Here is a 24,146-nt window from a genome sequence, read left to right on the forward strand (position 1 = left end):
TTCAACTCGCAATATACTACAATAAAAAATAGTCCATATAAAATCAGGAAAGGATAGTAGAGGTTCTATTAATATACTTACTTATTAAAAAGACAACTTTCAAAGCAGATAGGTCTTTATTCCAACTATGTGTGAAAAATGAACACTTTACCAGTCTGAGGACTATTAGCTACTGACATTTCCTGCTGCTTTAGCCATTTTAGTATGATTCCGCTTCCGCTACGTATGACTGCCAACCGGGAAACAGGGATGTTTAAAACTGGCAAAATGATTTGCAAATGTCAATTAAAACAGCTGCGTCAATTATTGCCCTACTACAAAATTGTGAATATGAATGCAATTAGCATGCTAAAAATCTCTTATTTCACCAACAGCACCCTACACGCCATAATTACTCGCCACATTTTATTAGCCCAAAAAGCCATTTTTAACTTATGTTTATTGAGGCCTGAGTGGATACATTAACAGAATAAAAATTATTTATCAAACTCCTCCAAGTATTATTCAAATTAATTTAATACAAAATTATTTAAATTGTACACTAAAAATAAGAAAATAGAAAAACTTAAATACCAATTACATGAACAAAGAAAGGTATGGAAAACTATTTTCCAATAAATATCAAAATTTCTGCAATGTAAATCTTAGCACTTCTATTTTTCTCGCCGTTTTCGATTTTGCAGTAACTTTAGAATTGTGTGTTCTGGATAACTTGTGAAATCGGCATTAAGGAAAAAATTACAAATCCTCATCCTCTTCTGGTAATGCGGTTTCTTGAGCTTCTTGTAAATCTCTCTCGATTTGTAGCTGCCAATCCTTGTCCATTTTGACTTCTGGCGGAAGTAACGCAGGCATAGCCACAAATTCCAAATTTGGATCTCCTACTAATTTCCGTGCCAACCATAAGAAAGGTTTTTCAAAGTTGTAATTTGATTTTGCAGATATGTCGTAATACTGAAAAATAATTAAGAATATGTATATGTTTGTAATTTAAAAATAAAAAAATTATTTCAAAAAAACTTACCTGCAAGTTTTTCTTTCTATGAAAAACTATGCTTTTGGCCTTTACTTTGCGATCCTTAATATCAGCCTTATTACCGCATAAGACAATAGGTATATTTTCACAAACGCGTACTAAATCCCTATGCCAATTGGGTACGTTTTTGTATGTGACACGTGAAGTTACATCAAACATAATAATAGCACATTGTCCCTGGATGTAATAGCCGTCACGTAAGCCACCAAATTTCTCTTGACCAGCAGTGTCCCAGACGTTAAAACGGATAGCGCCACGATTTGTATGGAAAATAAGGGGATGTACCTCAACACCAAGTGTGGCAACATATTTCTTTTCGAATTCGCCTGTCATATGACGCTTTACAAAAGTGGTCTTGCCAGTACCACCATCTCCGACCAAAACGCATTTGAATGTGGGAATATCACCTTCTTGAGCCATTTGTGAAATGTTTCCTTCGTTATTGCTTAATTGAGATTCTAGGAAGTAAAATAAATGAATATAAAATATATTTTAAAAAGTCCAGAAATAATCGAAATACTAAAAAACAAGCTAAGCGCTGCTTTCTAGAAATATTTTCTGACGCATACAAATCAAACACATATACATATGTCCATATATATATATATATGTGTGCATATAAAGGTATATGTATGTGCATATATAAAAATTTTGCGAACCTAGCAAGGCTTTGGCGCCAAAAACCTATACAAACGACGCTGCCGTGAGCAGAGTGACGAATTTCATAAAATTTTAAGTTTTACGTGATATTTTCACAATAATCGATTTTCCGAAACATATTTACTTCAACTTGTACATAAATGCCGGTAGACAGCTGCGTATGAATCGTCACTTACGAGTAAGAAATACCTAACCTCAACAAATGATGAAAACGAAACATTTGCATATGCAAAATTTTGTGTTCCTGCGACAAATAACTAACAACTTCGAATAGTTCTTAAGCAAATGTTTTTTTGCATACCACTTTACAACTATTTCACAAATTCTTGAAATATTGGAATTGTAGTTTTCGGTAATGATAAAAACGAAAACAGTCAAAACCACGCTAAATTATACAAAGCCTTGTCCACATGCCAATATCGAAATGAACGCGCCCACTTCTAGTTTCACTCTTAAAATTATACAATATTCACTTTTCTTTATGCCTCAACACGCAGAACTTACAATTGCCGTTGTTTCTGTATACCTCAACTTGAAGTATCAAATATATTCCTCAAGAAAAAAATTGAAGTTAATAACACGAGAAACACACAATCGGACTATTGGTTTGTGAAAAATACGAAAAACTCAATTCCGCTGCCAAGTTCGGTCTGCGGCGAATAACTGTCGGAGCGTTGAAGTAAACTCGCAAATGTTGGCTGCACTGTAAATAAATGTGAAAGTTGCCATATCACAAAAATTAAATTAATTGGCTCCAAAGATATTTTCAAGGCGTTAACAAGTATTTTTTCTTAAGGCGCGGTGTTTAATGCTTGTAAAAATTAAAGGAAGTATTTTAAATAATTTAAATCGTTTTGCATTTCTTTTCTTCTGTATCAATTTTAGAATTTAAGTCGAAATTAGACGAAATTTGCGCTTTATACAGGGGCGTCACGTCGGCTTTAACGCATTTACGCGTCGCTCAACGTTTCTGTTTGGGTGTGCCGTATGTTAATCTGACTCCACAAATATACATATTTCATTTCACATGCACATTATATAAACATATATTTTAATTATTTCCATATTCTTTAATTTTTTTTATTTATTAAAATATCCACTAAAATAGAAAAAAAATAACGATTTGGCAATTTTATCAATAGGAACATTGATGTAAACTTTGTGGCAACCTTCACATTCCTACAAGTTATAAATTCGCAAATTTACAGTACAGTGTGAGTGAAATACATAATTTGGATAAAACGGCTTTATTTAGTGATAATCATGCATTACATTAGATATATAGTGAAGCTATGGTTTCTTTTCATAATTTAAAAATATTTTGATTTCTCATGTGCGCCGAATAAACACAATTGTGTACAAGTTTTCTAATGGGAATTTCCATGTATTGCACAGCGTGCGTTCAGTGTGTGACCTCCATCCGGTTGATATTAATTTCAAAAGTGCATCCGCCTTTTCAGTGGTAAGTGACATTAAATTCTGATTTTGAAATACATTTTTATATAAATCGACGCATACGAGTTTACACATATAGATAATCCAGCTGCGCATCATAGGTAGGATGTTTAAACAGCTAATTAAAAAAAATGTCCTTAAATTCGAATTGAAAAGGGAAGACTCGCATATCAACAAAACTTTCAACATGTTGCATGAACCCTTTTAATAATATAAAATAAGTTCTTACGTGATTCTCTAAGTGAAACAAAATTAAGGATTATATGAATGTATATTTATTTTTTCCATTCTCTAATTATTAGATATATTTATAATGTACTGTATGTACATAAGAATTTATAGATACTGTAACAATTTGAACAAATGAAAACTTTATTTATAGCAGATATACGTATGTTAGTATAATATCCACCGAGCCGCCGGTCAGATTGTATTCTTGTATAGCTGCTCACATTCAAGAATTTTGCCTCCGATTATCTTAAAGAGCTACAAATATTACTATAAAACTAGATATAGATATTAGAGAAATAACGATGTATAAGATTGAAATTGTATAGAATTTCAATTTTACTGCGAAACAAACTACTTAATTTGAATTTAATTCAGTTCTCGTTTGTCCCTTTGGCTAATTTGCGCCATTGTTATATATTGCCGCACGAGTCGAGATATCTCGTGCGCTTGTTCAGTTTGGACGCGTATAACGCGTTGCTGCATAAGATTGCCCACTTTCATGTCCAAAAAGAGTGCACCGTCTTCCGAACGCACCTAAAATATTTAAGTTAGTAAGCAACAATGTGAAATGAGATCTAGGTACACACATATGTACATATGTATATGAGTGTACTTACTTTGCGCGTGGAAATAACTTCCATGAATGGCCAGTGCTGTAATGTTTCGTGCGTGTTTGGATCCAGGAATAGCACACCGCGTCTATTTAAGGCCAATATCAAATCACGCCACATTGGGTTGCTGTCTTCGACGTGGGGTCCCTCTTCGGCCCAAATGCGTTTCACCGCAAAGAAACTGCTGCCGAACAGAGGCCACGCAGATAGTACCGTAAGAAATTGAGCTTTTACTTGCCCAGGTGTTAATCCAGCAATTTGTGGCCAAGCTGATTGCACTAAGCTTACCCATTGTGCAGGGCGGATTTCTCGAACGCCAAGCGCCGGTTTGGGTAATAGAAATTTGATTTCTTTCATAGCCGGAACATGTGTTAAATCAGCAGCACGATGAAGTAATGCTGCTATACGTGCCATATCGCGGACTATCTCTGGAATTGGTACACCGTTTCCAGGTAGTTCTAATAACAAACCCTCTAAGTAGTCCGGAGCCACTTGATTAAAGAGTACTTCTACGTATAGCGGCGTTGGTGCTGGTTCTCGTTTTAAAGGAAAATGCCAAACGGATCGGCAGAATATTAAGTAGAATGGTTGACCTGATTTAAGGAGCTCCGTGGTAACGTCTAATATATATTCATCGGCTGCCAGAGGCATAGTAAAAGCGTCACCTTGAACAATGCAGTATAAAGAAAATTCTTGTTGTTCAGCTTCCGACTCCACACTCAGTAATGCACAAAGTTCGGCTATAACGTCAGCGACCACAGTGGAGCAGCGAGTGTTTACTACGCGTTCCGCCCCTCCAGGCAGACGATAAATTTGTCGACGCGCTGAACGTCCAGCAGACACAGCAGTAACTTCCTCAACGCTAGGCACGTTTTTACGCCCACCGCAGCGTGCTGTTTTACGCAAGTTGGCTAGACAAACCGCGGCGGTACCATGACAAGAACGTCGTCGATCTGAAGCTGCTGATGTCAAGTGTTCCATTAAGTAAGGGCGTAGCGCATCTGAACAACCAAAGTATGCTGCTAAAATGCTCAGTAAACGCCATGCGCGTTGGGCGGAATCCGGGCATGGAGAGCGATTAGCAGTCGTTTGTTTCATCAACTGACAGTACACCTCGTCCCGCAGCGCCAAATACTTGTGACAGTGCTATAATTTTTTATCATATTAAAAAGCTGAACAAGACCACAACATTTTTATTTTTTAACTTACCATAAGCACAGTGTAAACACATTTAACTTCAGTAAGCTCAGGATCGTGCGGTATATCGCCACAATAGCGTAAAATACATTCGAAACATTCAAGCGCCAAAGGTGCCAGATCATTGGGTAACCGCAGCAACGGCATACGAATCGGAGTTCCTTGCCATTTCACCAAATCTGCATAAGAAGGTGTTCTACGATCGGCATGATCTCGAACGGCATCGCGATTATTCACACGACCTTCAGGGTATTGACTGAAAAGTGAAAAGTTTTTTGGAAAATAAGAAAGTATGATAAAAGCATATGTGAATAAATTCCATTACTCATTCCGGAAGTGTTGCATGGCAAATTGAAGAAGAGAATATTTAGTCACAGATGGCGATGGCCCATTGCTGCCATTTGGTTCCTCTGTCAAATAATTGGCATCAAGCTGATGTGACATCGAAACGTGATTGCTACCATGTTGAAGTTGTTGATGTTGCTGCGTATGTTGTTGTTGGGTATTCGAGACTTTACGCGCAGGATGCAGGTAACTCGATTGTTTTGTGAACTGATGACGGTCCGCAGTAATTGCCGTTGATTCAGCCTCGCTATCCATTATATGGTGTGCGTCCTGATGAACATCGACCTCTGTGTCGACACTATGTCGTCCATGTTGCATAGCAACTGACTTTTCCATGTTAATTTCATGGCCACTTACAGAGGTCATTGCTGCTACATCGTTATGGTTATTGACCGCGTTTCCATGTTCACGGTGATTGGATTGGCGCGATTCCAAACGTTCAATTGGAACATTGAGTGTTTGTGCAGCTGCACGGGCACCCGACGATAATGTAGATGCTTTCGATTGGCTCTGAAATTTGGAAAATACATGTTACCATTATGAAGTCATTCATATATTAGTGGCCAAAAACTGGTCTATCGAGGCAATTGTGAAAGCTGTACACCACTTCAAAAAAATAAATCATGCAGTATTCAAACAAACTGTTGAAACAGTAGACATAAATGTTAGTTGAGGTGTGTATACACGTTCATTTGCAACGGGTTACCCACGCTCTTTTGCATATTTAACTATTCACAGCGCGGTTTGATCAAACTGACAATTTTCCGTGGAGGATACAAATATATAAACAGGTATATAGGGATGATACTTCCTCGTTTGGAGTTTTTTCGCACTTTTTCCGTTTTTTTGTATTATAAGATTGTCCGTTGCCTAAAAAGTTTTACCGAGTGGGTTTTTATATTAATGCTTGGCATTAAGAATGACCAATCTTTGTACTTAATCCAATATTAAACATGAAAAAGATATAAAATCAATTTCAACCTTCTTAAATACTGCTTAGTTGTTTTCCTCATTCATTCCTCTTGAACATTCTTTGATAAAATACCTTTACACTAAGAATTTTGCCCTAAAACCTTTTTGGGTATTATCTGCATCAACTGTTCTACTAAAAAAAAAAACGATAAAAATGTGTTTACACACATATTTTTAACAACCTAACTTATTACTTTAAAATGATTTTTATTAGAAGAGATATTTGTTAAACTTTGTTGTTAAATGATCAAGGCAACAACACGAACTGGGCCAGTTTCAGCAGCACAGCGTATGTGACCGTTATGGTGCGTCCTAGTGACTTCACAGCCTAAGAGCATTTTATACTAAGCACTTACACACACAAATTCATTCGTAGACACATTTATGGTGAATTGGTATATTACATATGCACATAATTACATACATACGTATATACATATACAAGTACAATGAACATGTTTATGCGTCCAAATACATCTTAAAGTGGCGCTCGTGCGTTTTTTACTAGTGTTCATACTTATACATACATATGTACAAATGTTATGAAGCTATAGCTCATGGCTGACGGTACGGTACGGGCACCGAACCGCTTCAACAATGCATTTCACCTGTACGCGGCACGTCCAGTGAGAAAATTAAGACTGTGAATTTAATTTCATTTATTCTCGTTCACTTTGATAATGAAATATATATATGTATGTTGCATGTATGTATGTATGTGATACAACACAACGGCTATGAACCAGTCTAAAGTGCGAATTGCGGTTTGCGCCAATGCACCAAAATGACCGTTCAGTCACAACACTGACCATATTTATAAACTCATGTAATTTCGTTGCTATTCGGATCATTTTCATGCACCTGTAACTTTCTATTTCATATTTTCAAGTTAATTATTTTATATTCGAAATGTAGAATTGAACTCTGCTGTGTTTGCATCTCAGTTAATTAATTTTGATCTACATGCAACCCAGAGCATTGATATGTATATATGTATGTACGAGCAAACAGCATATCAGCTAAAATATCTAATATGCATGCATAAATGAAAAGATGAAATCGAAAATAGGTGTTCCTACAAAAATATCTGCTAAACGCAAACGCTAATATATAATTAAATATGTATATATACATATGTATGTATGTATATCAAAATTTTCATTTTGAATCAGTTTAAATATGGTATAAGATGGTACAAAAACCCGTCTATTACCAGTAATATAAAATTACAGTAGAATTGTGTTAAGTGCAATTAAAAGTAACAAATAGCTGCAGATACTAATTTTACCTCGGTGAGGCTCATTGTTTCAAATCTTGCCAATATTTCTTTAACAGATACTTTGCATTCGCCAGGTTCCTCGAGAATGGTCTCCATTCGGCCAACAGAACCACTGCTTGCCAGGCTTGGACGTCGCTTAGTTGATATTTGCGTTTGATTAGTGGTGTTCTTAATGCTACCGTTATGAATATCATTATTACTGTTTACATCAGCAGTAATTATCGATGAATTTTCATATCCATTTTCTGGGTTGCAATGTTCATGACAAGCTTCCGTGTTTTCATTTCCGCCCGCCTCAGGCCCGGTAATATTACTTTTTTGCGTGAATTCGGAATCGTTATCTTGACAACTCTGTTGTTTTGGTTGCATAGAACTCCAAGTTGTTTCTGGAGAATGATTTAGTTGCACAATCTCTCTCTTATTGTTATTATTTGTATCTCTTTGGTATTTTCCGTTTTCACTATGGTTAAAATTGTTATTGCCGTTACTGTTGTTACTATCACTGCGGTTACTATACGTTTCATATCTGTATATCTTGCCCAAAGTTTCGTTAACATTCTTTTGACTATCACTATCACCACAATAACCTTTATCGTCACTAGCTTGCGTCCAACACTTTTCTTCATCATCCTCCGCACTCCATGCATTTTCAAAGTCAACGTCATGACTTAGAGAGGAGCATTGTTCATTGAATTCTCGAATTGTCTCGTCTGTTAATTGATCCAAATCACTACGGCGATGTACCTGAACAGCAGTTGTACCAGTTATATGTGCAATTTCCGCATCATCTGAATCGGTATAAATCAAATCTTGATTATCGAACGCATCTTCCACATCAGTTAGCTGATTCAAGGAATCTAATGATGCCGTCCGCGTCAGTGTGTCATCAAAGGTTTCTAATCCTTGCTGATTTTGCTGACTGGTACATTCTACACATGAACTTAAAGCAAATTCCTCCGACTGGAACGTGCTCGTCACACTGCTACGTCCATCTATTCGAGATGTTATCTTCCGCCCAGGAAGTAATGCATTGCTCTGGAGTAGCTTAAAATTATTAAATTTGTCATTGTTCATTTTATTGATCAAAGACTCAACTTTATTGACGATACTGCTGAATTTATGGTGAGATGAGCCACTACTGTGGCTGCTTTGAGTTTTAGAAGAAGACATCGATTGCGCTTGAGATGACATTTTTGCTACGTACGGCTAAAAACTTCATGAAACTTATAGTCCATTTTTCAGACATACATCTACATCATTATACGCATGTGCATATGTTTCGACAAATTTAAATTTAACTTCATTAAAATTCACTGGCACAAATGTCTGCAGGCATATATGTAGATACATATGAATCTATATTTCTTTTGTTTAAATCGTATCTGGCATCTTGTTTTAGTTAACTTTGCTGCAAAACAAGTGAAAGTTGTATATGCGCACCGATTAGCACCGACCGCGCACCAAAGTCTCTGCGCAATTAAAAGGCCGTAATTGGCTAAGTAACCGACTGAGCTGCTTCGCGGCACTGTCAACGAACTCTATGAGCGTACTAGTTATTGTCAATTGACCAAATACCAGCTGCTGAACATCGCAATTACGTTTACGCATTTATTCGATCGAGTAAGAACGGTTTCAATATATGTACATAACTTGTAACACTTTGTCTTTTTTTATATACAATATGTACATATATTCAACATATGTATGATGTTCACTTTTTATTATCTTATATATATATGCATATATGATGCAGCGGAACTAACTGCACTTCAACCGGATATACAATAACCTTATGTGACGGTTACGAATCGTTTTATTATTTTACGTAGCTGAAAGGAAGTTGTTCAGAGCGGTTACAAAACGCGACTGGTTGCTTGACCATCTCTCATCCCGTTAAAAATATAAAAAATCTAATAATACCAATTGTTAGAAAATGAAAAAACACTGTCTGCAGCTATGTGATTAAACGGTAAATTTTCCGCACAGCTGTAGTAGCCACTGAAGCTCGTTTGTCGCGACTAAAGATTTGAAAATCGCGGAGCACTCACTTGACCATTTCACTAACCAAGCAATCGTCGACAGAAAGCCAAGTTGCGGCATTATATAAATACATATACACATTGTACACTTATGCATGTATGTATGTATGTGCGTCAGTGCATGGATAGCTGTACGTGGCTTAATACTCATACGAGTGTGTTTCATTGCACATTTTTGTCGAATCTATAGACTCGCTTACTGTGCCCATGATCAACTTTGTGGCTAGTAAAGAGTCAGAAAATGGTATCCGTTGTCTATATATTTGTACACGCATGTATATGCCTGTGCATGGATAGTGGTATATATGTATATATATATTCAAACACATACAGAAATAAGTATGTGTGCATATGCAGAACTCGCCATTACATTTGAAATACTTCTGTCATTATAGATGTAGCGTTTTGGACGTGTGCTCAGCCCGAAAATGTGGAAATTTAATTGAATGAACTCTATTTTTTAGTTTAATTGTGATGCATGGAAGCTTTCATATTTTGCTTGGTAAATACATATTAATGTATTCATGGATGCATAATGTTTACAACATTTCCAACTTCGTGCACATATGTATATGCTTTGTTGGCATATAGGTGAATATAAAAAAATAGGTGTTATAAAAAATGTAATAGGCTTACCTAAACAGTCATAATTGTTGATTATAAAATATTGCATCTTTAACTTGCGCGCGCTCTTGTACATACCTATGTGGTCAATTTTATAGCACAGAGATACAAACATATGTACATATGTAAAACACAAAAGGCTTGTTGGCCATGAAACTTTGCCTTCACAAAATACTAGCTTTTATCATTATCATTTGAGACTTTTATTTCCATTGTAAAATTTATGAATATACCTATTTGATTCGTAGTGTGATCAAGCCGGTTTTTGTATGGCGCAATTGCATAGGACGCTTTAGTAATCAGTCGCTTTGTAATCATCGTTTGTTTACAAGTTTGATTTGCCCGGCATTTCACTTCCGTCGGCTATTGTCAGTTTATCAATGTGTTTATATTTCGCATTTTTGCTCTTAAAATATGCATGAATTTTCGGACATATCAACTAGTAAAATATTTTAAATTCTGCCAGGTATTAATACTTATTAATATGTATTAGTATTTTTATGGATATTATGATAAGCAGCCTCTTCATGTTCTATTGAATACATTTTTTATATACTCGTATATACATATGTACATACATACATATTTGGTGCTTGTGAATTGTTTGTTCACTTACCTTGCGATACTCTTGAACAAATGTGGTAATCATCGCCTGAATAGAAGCCGCCCGAGCTGCATGCAATGCCAAATGCTCTCCACTGCGTAAATTTAACTGCAATGAAGCAGGTCGCGGCAGTGTGATTGCATTTTGAATTTCGCTCAATGAAATGGCTTGTACAACAATCAGATATTCTGCATCGCGGCGTGCTAAGTAAATACCGTTGTGCGAAATACCCATTATTGAAACATCGGGATACTGTGGAGCGCCCTGTACTGCAAATAGACGAGCAAAATACAGTGGCCAACCGCGTGCCATGTCGATCAGATGACGTTTAACCAATGCTCTAACATTTTGACTATATATAGTCTCGACCGTTACGCCATGCCCGTTCAGCATACTCACTGCCACAGATTTCTCTTGCGGAGAAATGCGTAAACAGGGAGTGATTCCAAAAACGTCGGCTACCACCTGTGAGAAAAGTAAATCCAATGCAATAGGTGGGCCTATAGATTCATTCGGATGAAAAACTTCTTTACGGACACGTAGTCTCCATGGCACCCTGTTATATGTGAAACACGCAGTGGCTGGGCTTTTAATGGAAGGAGGGGCTGGTACAGGAGCTGGTATAGCTGGCAATGGCCATTCGTCGCCACCATCAGTCTCTTCTTCGCGACGTGTACTTTGTGACAGTTCTGTGGATGCAGACGATTTTCGCTTACGTTCTTTTTCATATTTTTGTGCCATATGTGTTCGAAATGTGGCGGGACCAGTGATTGGGGCGGGATTCATGCTGAGTGAAGTAATGTTTGGTTTCTGGTTGGTTTGCAAAGAAGGTTGCGAAAACTTACGTTCCATTTGAGAAACCATGGATGATTTATCAGCGCGTTCGACAGTAGCCATTATCACCTTGGGTGGCGCCGGATGATATACTTTATTGCTCTCCTTTTCACGTTCAACTTGTCTTATTTCGTAGATACGTTCTCGTTTCTCACGCTCCTTTTCCTTTTCTCGATCGCTACCACTTGAAGATGGACCTTCAACCTCCGCTCGATCCCAAACAGACTCTGAAAAGTCATCACGATCTCGGGAACGAGATCGTGATCTGGATCGTTCCCGCTCACTTTTAATTTCCTTTTTAAAACTAGTTTCGTACACCATATCTAGTTTGGCCGCTTCGGCACGTCCCCAAGAGTCATATGTCTCCTTGGAATCATCAGAGCCATTCCAGTTATGGCGAGCTCCAAAAGTGTCTCGATCTTGACGTTGTATAAATGCTGGAATATCTTTACCATTTTGACTACGGAAAATAACGTCATCTTCTTCAAACCCGAGTTGGGTTGGTGGTGTTTTTGGCGCAGGGGGTGGAGCTGGCGGTGCAATTGATGGGGGACGTATAGGTGGTGGTGGAGCCGGAACGCTTGGAGCTGGAGGTACACCAGTTGGCCAAATTGGTGGGGGAGAAAGCTTCCCCTCCATACGCTCAATTTGTGAACGCACTGAGGGCAAGTCTTTATCATGTTTGCTTTCCATATTCCGAAAATGTCCACTTAGTTGTTGCTGTAACATCAGTTTTCTTGTATCTTCAAGTTTAGCTGGGGTTCTCTGCTCTGATTTGGTACTAACCGTTGAACGGACAGAATGACCAGCAGTTACTTGTTCCAATCTCTGACGCATTTCAGAACTTAATTTTAGTTTCCCAACACTTCCAGGTGGAGGCCTTTCAGCACCGATTTCGAAGCTCTTTTTAGCAACTTTCGTCGTTACTAATGTTTGCTGTTGTTGCTGTTCAATAACCTGCTGGTTAGAAATTTTATTTCCGGTTGTTTCGATCTTAAGAGTTGTTCGCACCATTTGAGCATGCATTTGTGGCATATTAGAAACAGGGGATGGGCTATTAGATGTATCGATTTCAAATTCCTCCCATTCCATGGCTGAGCCAGTCAATGAACCGTTACTGCTGTGAAACTGTGATTGGGGTGTAGTCTTTCTTTGAGACTGTCGCATTTTGAAAGCAAAAAAGTCTTCCTCAGTTTCAAACTGAGGGGCATCCTGTGGTGGTGGCCAACGCCACTTTCCTATTCTTACTGTCTTCGCTCGACCATAGGGATCAAGAAAATGTCGTGTTTCTGATGGGTCTTTAGCTTCTATAGGTGGGGGCATAGGCGGAGGCGGTGGAGGTGGTATTAGAGATCCAACACTTTCTGAGGAGGCTTTTCTATTTCGGTCGTTCTCAGAAAATTGAGAAATTCTATTTTTAACACTTTGTTTTCGAACATTATTTTGAATTACTGGTGGTGAAGAGTTTACGTTAGTCAGTACATTGTTTGTTGAAAGACTGGTTTGCTGCACTGTTGTTAGCACGGGTACTAAGGGCGGAGATGTTGTACCCGTAGGTGTATCCTGCTGGCTGAGTAATGTTTGCAAAGCTTGATTTTGTGCTAATAACTGCTGTTGAATTTGCAAGTTTTGGGCCATTGCAGATTGCAGAAACGCGCGTTGAACTTGTTGTTGATATAAATTAGGATCCGTATCAGGAGGAATATTAATCATTTGCATAATATTATCCGCATTTGCAATCATAGGGCTTATTGGGCTAACCACCGGTGAAGTGACGAAACTAGCATTAGATGTGGATTGTGTGTGTGTGGTACCACCCCCTTTAATGATCTCTATTAGTTCAGCTTGCTTTGTTAGTGTGTTAACTGCTTCATTGATAAATATCGGCTTAAAGAGACCCGTTATGTACTCATCTAAATTATCAGTTGATGATTCGTCATTACCATCCTTTTTATCGCCACCGCCTTTAATTTTTTCGCAGAGGGCATCCACATTTGTAAAAAAGTCTTCAGACGTTTGAAGAGTGTTTGGAGCTTCTAAAAATTCGTAAATATCAGTCGAGTTTTTATGATTCTCTAACTGTTTCTCTCCGCCTCCTCGTATGCTTGCTGCTAATGATCTTGCATCTGATAATTCATCCAAAGATCCATCTAGTACAGGACTAAATAAATCATCAAGAAATTGATCGACATCCGAAGCTTGGGATGGCACACGTACGCGACGAACGTGCGAAGCCAACGATGGCGCTTCACTTGTGTCTGACATTGCTGACGAACGAGTTGCATACTCGGATTTTTCCATGTATTTGCTGGAGTGAGAACCAGCATGCGATCGACGACCAGCATGTTGCGATTTTTGATAGCGAGGGCCAGTTTCTTTTCCCATAGGCGTCAAACGTTCTGCAGAGTGATACCTATCATTTAGTCGACTTTCAGATAGACCTAGATTTGTTAAAGGTTCAGGTTCAGGAGTTGGGTCAAGATCAGCAACATCTCCGACTAGTAGGTCATCTAATGATTTTGATCTATTTTTTTCTTGTTCAAAATATCTTTCATTAAGTACGGAACTTCGTGACAGCAAATCTCTTGATGTTTTCCTAACTGGCTGCTCTATTTTAGGCTCGGCGATAGGGGATTCTTTCGATGTACTCTGTTTAGCTTTTGGAGGTTCTGGAGGTGGAATTTGCGGCCTCTTAGGGCTATTTGACTCGGATTCAGGCATATTTGTTCGCACAAACTTAGCACCAGTTTTAAAAAGATCACTTCGAACAGCAGGGAAAGCTGGACATAATTCTTTTTCTGATATTAAATCTAAAACGTAATCCAAGCCACATGAATCAGTGATCAACTTTCCATCATCTAAGACGACTGTCCAGCCTCGATTTGATATCCCGAGAGTAGATATAGCCAGTGAGGCTGCTTCTTCACAAGTGGTCCATGAATCAATTGCAACAGTTTGAGAAGTATCGTCTGGCATCGTCAAAGATACCGCGATATCCGACATTTTTGAGATAGCTCGCCATTCAACCCATGATGATACAAAATTTCGACAAGCATTTGCATGCGTATTATTTGAATTGCGTAAAATTTTTTTCAAAAGGAGTTCCTTCATTGATGATGGTGCATTGTCCATTATGAATTTCATCAAATATTTACTAAATGCAGGACCAGGTTGAAAACATGATAAACAGTGCGCCATCAATTGCCATATACGTTGGGAGTTGGACTCCTCTGCATTATAAACTTGATTACATAGCTGAACCAATATCTCATCTCGTAACCCGCGAGAGGATAATCCTTTGTGTACAATATAATCTGAGAGAACTTTTTCTTTATTTCCATCTAAATTTTTATCATTTGTCCATCGAAGGATTAATTTGAATACCGCCAAAGAATCTTGAAAATCTTGGTCTCGCGAAGCAGCTCTTGTGAGAAACGGTGTTGCAATCGGTTCTCGTCGTGGCGATAAACGCATACCATTGCAATATACGGAGCTGAATTTACCAAAAGAGAATTGATCCAGATCCTTTGGCAAATCTCCTGCTACAGGTGGCCCTGGTACGGTGCCAACTACTTTAACAAGATGGCGATCGCCATGCACAGGAGTCCAACCGTCTATCTTTGAATAAATAAAAGCTAGTTCCGCTGGTATGTCCAAATAAGCTACTTGGCTTCGCTCTATATGCTCCCTGGCCAGTTTTTTGGCTTCTCGTTCTTTCTGTGCTTTTTGCATTTCCAATCGTCGTTTATAATCAGCCTTAAGTTTAGCAACTCTCTTCCGATCCATCTTGCCTCGCCATAAGGACTGGGCCTGAATTACACTCTTCTTAAGCTGTGAATATTTGTTCGATTCACGATGTCCACGCCAAGTTGATTGAATCTTTATAGCAGCTTTCTTTTTGCGGAACATATGACGCCGTACTAACATGCCGCGAACATTCTTTTGTATAGTAACTGCTGCTGACTTGAGGCGATCTGAACGGCCACTTTCTAACAGTCGATGAAGGGCTTCTCGTAGAAATACACGGGTTGCACCTAGTTGGAAATCGGGTCCTTCTATACCGGTACGTGGAAGAGACTCCAGTAAAATGCGACACAACTCACGATATGGTGTACCACGAGGAAGTGGCGTGCGTAGAAGATGGCGATACCTTTCAACAAAGTGTTGAAATTTCAAACGAACTGGATAACCCTTTTGCCTAATTTGAATAGTATCAAGCATACCTAAATAACGTAATTGTTGTAGAACACAGGGCATGTCCATCTTTAATGCATGTTTTTCGTTATTCGGTTTGATGCAGCGCACGAACCAAGGATTGCAACGTCCCATTGATTGAAGAAGCTGCTGCAGTGAGTCGGAGAATCTAGCCGCAACTGTGGGTGTACGTGGTTTCATTGTTACAAATCGACCATTACTTCCCTTTGGAAGAGTTTTGCCGGAGTCACGTTGAGCTCGCAATTGCTTCGTTAATTCAACCACTAACTGCAATTTGCTCGATCCCAACAGTTCCAAAACATCACTTCGCAAAGCATCTCGGTTTTTATCTAGAAATCCGTCAACGCAATACCATACTTGGCCTGCGTAATGTGTTATACCGAATTCTTGAGCACCTATTCGTGGTCGAGAATATAATTCATTAAGGGCATGGTTATAGTGACACTTTTCTAAGAAACTCATATCTGTTGCACGAGGAAAATTGGATTCGTCGTCTAGCAAGTGAAATATTCCAACCGGTTTTTTAGCCAGCAAATGAATGACTGGTAAATTGTCGTCCCAAGTAAGTGGTGTCCACTCAAGTCGTTCGCGAGAATATTCAGCTTGTTCCAGTTTAAAAACATGTTTATTGAAATATAATTGAAGATTTTCATTCGCATAATTTATACATAACTGTTCAAATGAATTCTCCACAAGATCTTCGAAGCCAAATATATCCAAAATTGATATGCGATGAGCGTCATGGGTACCACCTTTCTGTACTATAGAGTTTATACGCGATACCAACCAATTAAAAAGCCCAGCATATAATGCTTTAGCAAAGGCGTCTCGAGAATCTAGCGCCTGATCAATACCAAGGGGAGTGTGCAAACGTTCCGATCGCGCCTCGGTTATTCGACTAGTAAGTGCTCTGTGAAGTCCATCGGCAGATATATGCAACAAATGTGCCGCCCATTTGATTTCAGCATCAGATCCAACTTCAACACCTTCTTGACCGTGGCGTAGTTGGCGACGGTGAAAATACACATTTCCCAAGTGTAGCACCGAAGCCAATACTCGTATAATCCCCTCGCGTTCACCTTCTGACACGCCCAAGACTTGCATGGCGCTTTGAAGTGAGTCCCAATCCACTCGTCCGGGTGCGCAGTCTGTAGCACCTTGATTTAAGTAAAAATATTTATCAGCTTCAAGCAGACCATATTTTGTCCGCTCAGTCTCCGACAATCCACCAAGCATCTCATAGAAAACGTGATAATTTCTCTCTCCAGGCGCCTGTGTCACAATACGCGACTTTTCCAATAGATATTGCGTAATTTTTGCACCAACAATTGCTCCATTTTTAAAGTAAACCTCAAGGTATTTTCCAAATCGGGAACTGTTATCATTGCGGGCTGTACGAGCATTACCAAACGCCTCCAGCAGCGGAGCTGCCTCAAGTATCTGTTCAGCAATGACGGCTGATGCCGAACCACCACCCGGTACTACAGCAGCCAAATATTGCATTACTAATTTAGTTGACTCTGTCTTTCCTGAACCAGATTCTCCAGATATAACTACTACCTGTGGTGATGGTAATGCGGCATGTGCAGCTGCGCCTATGGCAAACAAGTGTGGTGGCATTGTGCCCAAAGGTTTTCCAGCGTATTTCTTAGCTACCTCCAGTCCATAAGAATCGGGAAACATTTTATATGGATTAACAGCAATTAAAATGCTTCCAGCGAAGGTATAAATGAGACCTTTATCATAGCGCAGACGTAAGTTCCATAGCAATGAAGCTTCGTGTAGATCCTCCAGCATTGTCATATCATCTACACCACTACTTCCAAGATCTTGTCGCGGTCGTAAATTTCCCTCGCCTGGTTGCAGCGCAAATGTCTGGGCCTAAAAAAGAAAACAGGAATAGTAAGATTAAACTTATATTCATATTATTATTATAAGCTGCTTGAAAACTAGTTTTGCATCGTGTGTATAAGTAGTCATACAATATGTATGTGTAATGTTTTGGATATTCAACAGTTACGAACGTGTTTTGCTATGACATCGCTGCAAATTGTCGAAAGCTTTTTCACAGACTGCGGGTAACGATTTTTTGCTTTGCGTTCCTGATCATGCCGTTGCTTTAAGTGCACTAACGCAATTTGAGTGTTTGTAGAAGGAACATTCTCAACACTTGGTGGCCGCTGACGACGCTGTATGTGAGGCGATAAAATGGCAATTGACGGCGATGGGGCCGGGCTGGGTGTGATGGAACCGCACCGCTGCCATGGTTCTAAATGAAAACGCACAATACGCATGCTTATTTGCAAAATATCGAAACTCTTGTGTGAAAGTATTTCTTAAAAAAATATGATAGAAAGCAGACGCCGTGCGAAAACTACATGTCTACACCTTGCAATGTCAGTCAGTGGAGTGGACTGTTATTAGTTTAAAAGAGGCATGCAATTGTCCAGCTGAAGATGCCATGCAGCAATTACTCTCCACAGCGATCTGCACTGCACTCTTGCTAGATAAAATGTATAACAAAACTACATACATATTAACATCGCTGACCAAGATGTGGCCAAGAAACGTGTTGCTGCTGTGTTGAGCATTCCGGTATTACGGCTAAGAGTTCTTCGCTATACAGATTGGATTTGATGTTTTGATTTTGCTTCGGTCTCATGGCGGTATTGCTCATTCACAGCAACTCTGTTGCACTGTTGAAGTCTCTTTGATTCAGAGCAAATAAACAAAACAAATATCAAACTTCTGTATGATAAGGTCCAACTATTTTTGTTTTCACATTTGCTAAAAATTTTAATTTGCTAGCTTAAAGTTTTATTGTTATTTAGGAACTCATTCTGCACAATGTTATACCATTGAATATTATAGCTATTTACTGATAACATAATTATTATATTTACTAACCTTTCCTTTGATGAGCGCCTGCACAACAATTACTTGAGCAGCACGATGCACCTCTTGTATTTCGCCTGGTATGGGATGCCCCACACCGGGGTCAAACCACACCAAATCACCTTCCACCCAATCCATTTGCCCCAAATATCTGCGTTAGCCCCTGAGTAAAAGTACAAGTCGTCTTTTAGGTATTCAGTAGAAATTTACTTTTTAATGTTAATTATTCACTAACATAAGCATTTCTGAAACAAACGGTTTTAAAAATAATTTCAAAAATTTTGATATATAAATATTTGTAAAATGTTTTCTAAAAATATTCAAGCGCATGTTGGGCGGTTAATTTCTGTTTACTCATATTCCAATGAGTCAACGGCATAAACACGTACATTGCTAACAAAAATCCGTCTTAAATCCAACGCTAACCAGCCAATAAACAAACCTTCTCACGTCGCTTTGGCACCTTTCACACTATTTACACACTTTCACCGTCACCCTACGCATCGTCAATTGTTCACCACTAGCTCTTACACATAAAAAAATTCATTCATTTGAATTATAATTGGTAGATTCATTTTAAAAGTTTGCAAAACAGAAAAAATAAGAAAAACGAATATTTTTGTATGTGTGGGCATTCATTGCTGAGCGATTTAGCCAAACTTCAATATTTTATAGATATGATGCACTTTTGCTAGTGACACCCACCGAGTGTATCCATTATTTCATGTTGTGGGCTGGAATATTTATCGGAGGCGGTACAAAATGGGTGCAGTTCAATCATTGAATCAGCAATAATTAATATTGCGCCGACTTAATTGTAACTATGTAAACCAGCTGCCATATTTTTTGCGCCTGTTTGTACATAGAAATCAATAGACTGAAGACACAAACTTCCCGACATTTTTTATTCCCATTATCAGTTGGAGTTGTGTATATACAATTTCTTGCCAAGTGAAATTAAACAGCAATCTCACTGACTTCTTTAATATTCCAATGCACACTCGCAGTTCATTAGATCGTTTATTCCAATTTAATTTCTGTCTCTTTCAACACTCTTTTTAAACAGTGATCAGAGCTACCACTGACCTCGACAAACACTTTAAACCAATGAGCAAGAAATCGAGATATAAAAAACTTTCACCTGTTTGGGTTCCAGTTAATTGTGGAAGTAGGTTTTACACATTTCACTGCGTTAAATCGTGCTTAGATAACAAAACACCGAAAAATGTTTGTCAAATGCCTTCACTCGTATATTAAGAATGCAAACTGGTAGATTTTTGAGTTGACGTAGTCTAACCGTATGCATACCGATCATCGGACAGAGTAAAGCCGGAATCGGTGCAGAACTTGTTTTTATGGGCAGCTGAAATTTGAGTGCTAAATGCTCTTTGAACAGCAGCTATGTAAACCACTTGACACAATACAATGATACAAGTGGTGTGTTTGAAGAGAGGATATTTTCGGGCGACGCAGAGAGTTGGTTTTGCTTCAACTGGGAGCGCCACCGTTGAACATCACCGTTTAACATTGTTGTTCGACCGCATTCCAAAGCAAAAATATCAGCACTTGGTGTTGGCAAAGAATAGATCAGAAAATGAAATATGGTTTTGAAGTAAATATTTACTAATATTATTAAATTATTGTGTGAATCAAGAAATGGCACTAATATTAACTTAAGTACACTTTATATAGCAAAAATTATATTAAATTCCAAAGAGCAGCTAGTTTTATGATAGTAATACAAACATAACTTAAAACTTCGTAATAAAAGTGGGAGCGGCGAAGGCGTATTTTGTCTGCATTTGCCGAATATTGTTAATTATTTACTGCATAGGTGGGTTTTAAGGCTTGACAAAAGCTCAAGGCAAGAATCTACCAAGTATGTACTGAAGAGTTAATTATATGGACATGTTCAGAAGGAAATTTGTAGTTTTCAAATATGAAGTTTTTCCACATATATTCCATTAAGTTTATCTACTTTAGTATTTAATTCATAGTGAGCTTACTTGAGGAATTTAAAGTTGGGAAGTTACATTGCGGGGCAATGTCCCAACTTAACGTCAAATAACCGTTTAGAAAAGGCGCGTGCGCAAAGAAAGTGAATTAATTCATTTTGCAGTCAGTTTCATTTGTTGCATGCCCGTAGACCTTCGTGCATTGCTTAGCGTTTATGCCAACTATTCATATAATGCAAAAATAAAACAAAACGTATATATTTATGTACATAGGTACACAAATATTTTATGAAAAATATACAAACATAAAACGCAAATCTTAATGAAACATCCGAATTGAATGTTATTGCCATTGGTGCATTCTGCTTGTTTGAAATTAGACATTGGCATAAGTTGCTAATCGTTTTTATCAGTAACACTTGAGTGCACATCAGCTATTAACGCTTAGTTCAACACGCGACGGTGACGGGGCAAAGTAAGATCAATACATTTTTTCGCGAAGCCAATATTAGTTGTTAACTGCTGCGTGGCCGCATGAAATACGCTTGTAGTTTCTCAAATATAATTGAAATTATTTGCACCTGCTAAAAAATGCATGATAAACAGCATAAAAAGAGATGATTAGCATTATTAAGAGTAATGCAAACATGCCAGGCACCGGGGGAATTGAACTCTTTATGCATTTTAGTATATACAAATGAAATATCTGTTTTATGGTTTTAAAATTTGAAACCGAATGCAAATACATAGAAGCAAAATAAAAAAAGCGATAATCGATGAACAGCAATGAGAGAAAATCTGAAAAGTGGGTCACGAATTTTAGTGCGACCATAGGTAGCCCCGACTCAAGAAACATGGAAATACTCAAAAAGCAGCCAATAACAATTCTCTAAAACAACCAATTACTAATTTAGAGCTCTCTGTTAAAGTATATGATATCATAAAAGAAGTACAGTAAAAAATTCTCTGAAAAGCTTTATCCCAGAAACTGCATGCCCTGTTATGAGTCAAAAATAAAGGGCACGCGTCTTGTCATGTTTTTTTTTTTGTCAGACTTCAAACCTTCGATATGTTATATTCAAGCAATACCGATTGCTCATCAAACTGAATTACCGTTCCGCAGATGGTATGGTAGTCTATTATAAATATAGTCGCAACGGAAGCAAGAAAGTTGGTAAAGACAATAGCGGCGTAACAGCGCGAGCCTTAGCTGTCTACTGTATGTGCCAGCGTATTTGCTGCCTACAGTTTGTTGCCCTTTGCGATTTCTCTGTCCATATATCTTCGCTCAATGGTGCGTTTAATGCAAAACATTCGATCAGTGTTGTTGTCTTTTCAGTCAATGAGTACGACTGTCACTGATAATTGGTCAACAATTTGTTACACCGTAAAGTAGCTGATACTCATGCATATTGGTGCTAAGCGGTTAAATAGTGATCACAGTCGATTCATAGAAGTACCGATTACTTGAATTTTATACAGCGACAGCGTCTAAAAAACGTTAAAAACTAAAAATTTAAAAGGGATAATAAGAACACAGGTGTAGCTGGGTAGAGTATTTGAAAACAATAAGAAGATAAACCGAAGCGAGGGAATACTTTTTTTGCTAATGTTATTGCCAATCAATTAAATAAATCACATTAGCTATTGACGCATTTTAAATCCGATAAACTGAGCTTTCTCCACCCTCTCCTACTAGAGTTTCACAAACGGAGCACCTGCTCTTTTGCTACTTCTCTTTAGCGCTCTCTTTGTAATATTTTTATTTAGCTTGCCTTAAGATGAGGTTAATGAAATAAAACTACGAACACATACAAGAATGATTGTTTGTTGGGCACATTTTAATAGTGTAATAGTAATAGCCAAGTTGTGTTTCTTAAATATTGTAGACCTTTTTTACTTTTACGCGCATAAAGCTTATAACTGTTACTGCAATTTAGCTGTCGCTGGTGGCCACTGCTTTTCCAGAAGGCATTGAAGATGCGGAACCTGTTCAGTTGTACGCTATTATTTATTGCGCATGATTAACGGTTGAGCCGCTATTCGATGATTATTTAGGTAAATCGAAATTTAGTTAGGTTGTGGACTAACGAATTTCTAAGTATCAGTTTTATTGTAGAAAACATAGCTGTGGTCACTCACATTATTAAGAATTTGATGGTCTATATACTTCGTTAGCTATTTAGTCATAGAAATTGAAAAGTTCAATAATTTTAACCTCCATAATTTCATATTTTCTATTTATCTAAAAAGGTGGGGATAAAAATAAAAACGAAAACAATAGAATTGCAAGCTATAAAATTATGTATATACACACACATATGCATATGTAAAAGTGCATGCAGTTGTACATATTGTTTTACACATGAGATCAGGTCACAGCAGGGCTTAAAAAATACATACTTGATCAACACCAATACATAGAGAACTAGTGAGATCGGACCGATAGCATGAGCCACTGCCACGAAGTTAAATTTTCGTTCGTTGTTGTTCAGTTAAGGTGCGATAGCATATTTCTATGTACTTATTTACTTGAAAAAAATTGTACTGAATCGATTCGTTATTAAATATGTACAGACTTCACCGTCACACCTTTGTACTGTAAACCAAGAATATCGTGGAATTATATGAGGAAATGTGCTGCAAAACGGATATTTCCTTTTTATGTTTAAATTTAAGGCGGCCGATTATATAGTTTCTTTTTGTGTGGATTGACTCTTTTGGTGTATTTTACCGATTTCACTACGCTTATTTGTGTGCGTTTTTAAGAACGAAAATTTGTTTCTACACATGGATGTGATTGTTATAGAAAATTAATATTAATATTATACTCTTATTCACACATAGAATTCTTTCATTCACTGACCAATATTTGCTTTATTTATGTACATATACAGCTTTGTACTTGTGTATGTATACGTGTGTCGTTAGAGATCTTTTCAATCCATTACACTTCTTGTTTTTCTAATTTATTTGCGACGAGCACACACAACGAATCCGTTCGAAAGTCAGCAGGTAACTGAATCGTTGAAGCCATCTCGATCAGAAATAACTTGTTACGGCTGCCGCCATAACTTAAACTGTGGAATGTAGGCAGGTTCTTAGCCGACGTGATTTGGAAGACAGCTCACTACCAAGTTAGTGGCTCACCTGTGTCTCACCAACTCACAATAGCATATGTTTATTGGGTTGAG

The 24,146-nt window shown here is 37.9% G+C and overlaps 2 protein-coding genes across 7 annotated transcripts; both read right to left on the reverse strand.

The window, feature by feature from the left end:
* Positions 1–498: 498 nt before the first annotated feature.
* LOC105230351 (GTP-binding nuclear protein Ran) lies at positions 499–2,364 on the reverse strand. Of its 2 annotated transcripts, none has more exons than XM_011211070.2 (3): positions 2,201–2,364; positions 1,025–1,494; positions 499–954 (listed from the first exon to the last, which is right to left on the reverse strand). In XM_011211070.2, the coding sequence occupies exons 2-3, from the start codon at positions 1,454–1,456 to the stop codon at positions 739–741; spliced, it is 648 nt and encodes a 215-aa protein (XP_011209372.1). In that variant the 5' UTR covers positions 1,457–1,494; positions 2,201–2,364; the 3' UTR covers positions 499–738. The 2 variants fall into 2 exon arrangements, with proteins under 2 accessions (XP_011209372.1, XP_049311115.1); XM_049455158.1 differs by having other exon boundaries at positions 2,223–2,357.
* A 1,044-nt stretch (positions 2,365–3,408) lies between these two features.
* LOC105230352 (unconventional myosin-XV) lies at positions 3,409–24,117 on the reverse strand. Of its 5 annotated transcripts, none has more exons than XM_049456612.1 (7): positions 23,819–24,117; positions 19,010–19,160; positions 11,066–17,983; positions 5,516–6,045; positions 5,203–5,446; positions 4,000–5,139; positions 3,409–3,916 (listed from the first exon to the last, which is right to left on the reverse strand). In XM_049456612.1, the coding sequence occupies exons 2-7, from the start codon at positions 19,133–19,135 to the stop codon at positions 3,749–3,751; spliced, it is 9,126 nt and encodes a 3,041-aa protein (XP_049312569.1). In that variant the 5' UTR covers positions 19,136–19,160; positions 23,819–24,117; the 3' UTR covers positions 3,409–3,748. The 5 variants fall into 5 exon arrangements, with proteins under 5 accessions (XP_049312569.1, XP_011209373.2, XP_019847328.2 ...); XM_011211071.4 differs by having other exon boundaries at positions 19,010–19,242; XM_019991769.3 differs by having other exon boundaries at positions 19,010–19,242; positions 23,545–24,117.
* Positions 24,118–24,146: the final 29 nt, after the last annotated feature.

The sequence above is a fragment of the Bactrocera dorsalis genome, chromosome 4 (genome assembly GCF_023373825.1).
Source record: "Bactrocera dorsalis isolate Fly_Bdor chromosome 4, ASM2337382v1, whole genome shotgun sequence".
NCBI classification, from domain to species: Eukaryota; Metazoa; Arthropoda; class Insecta; order Diptera; family Tephritidae; genus Bactrocera; species Bactrocera dorsalis.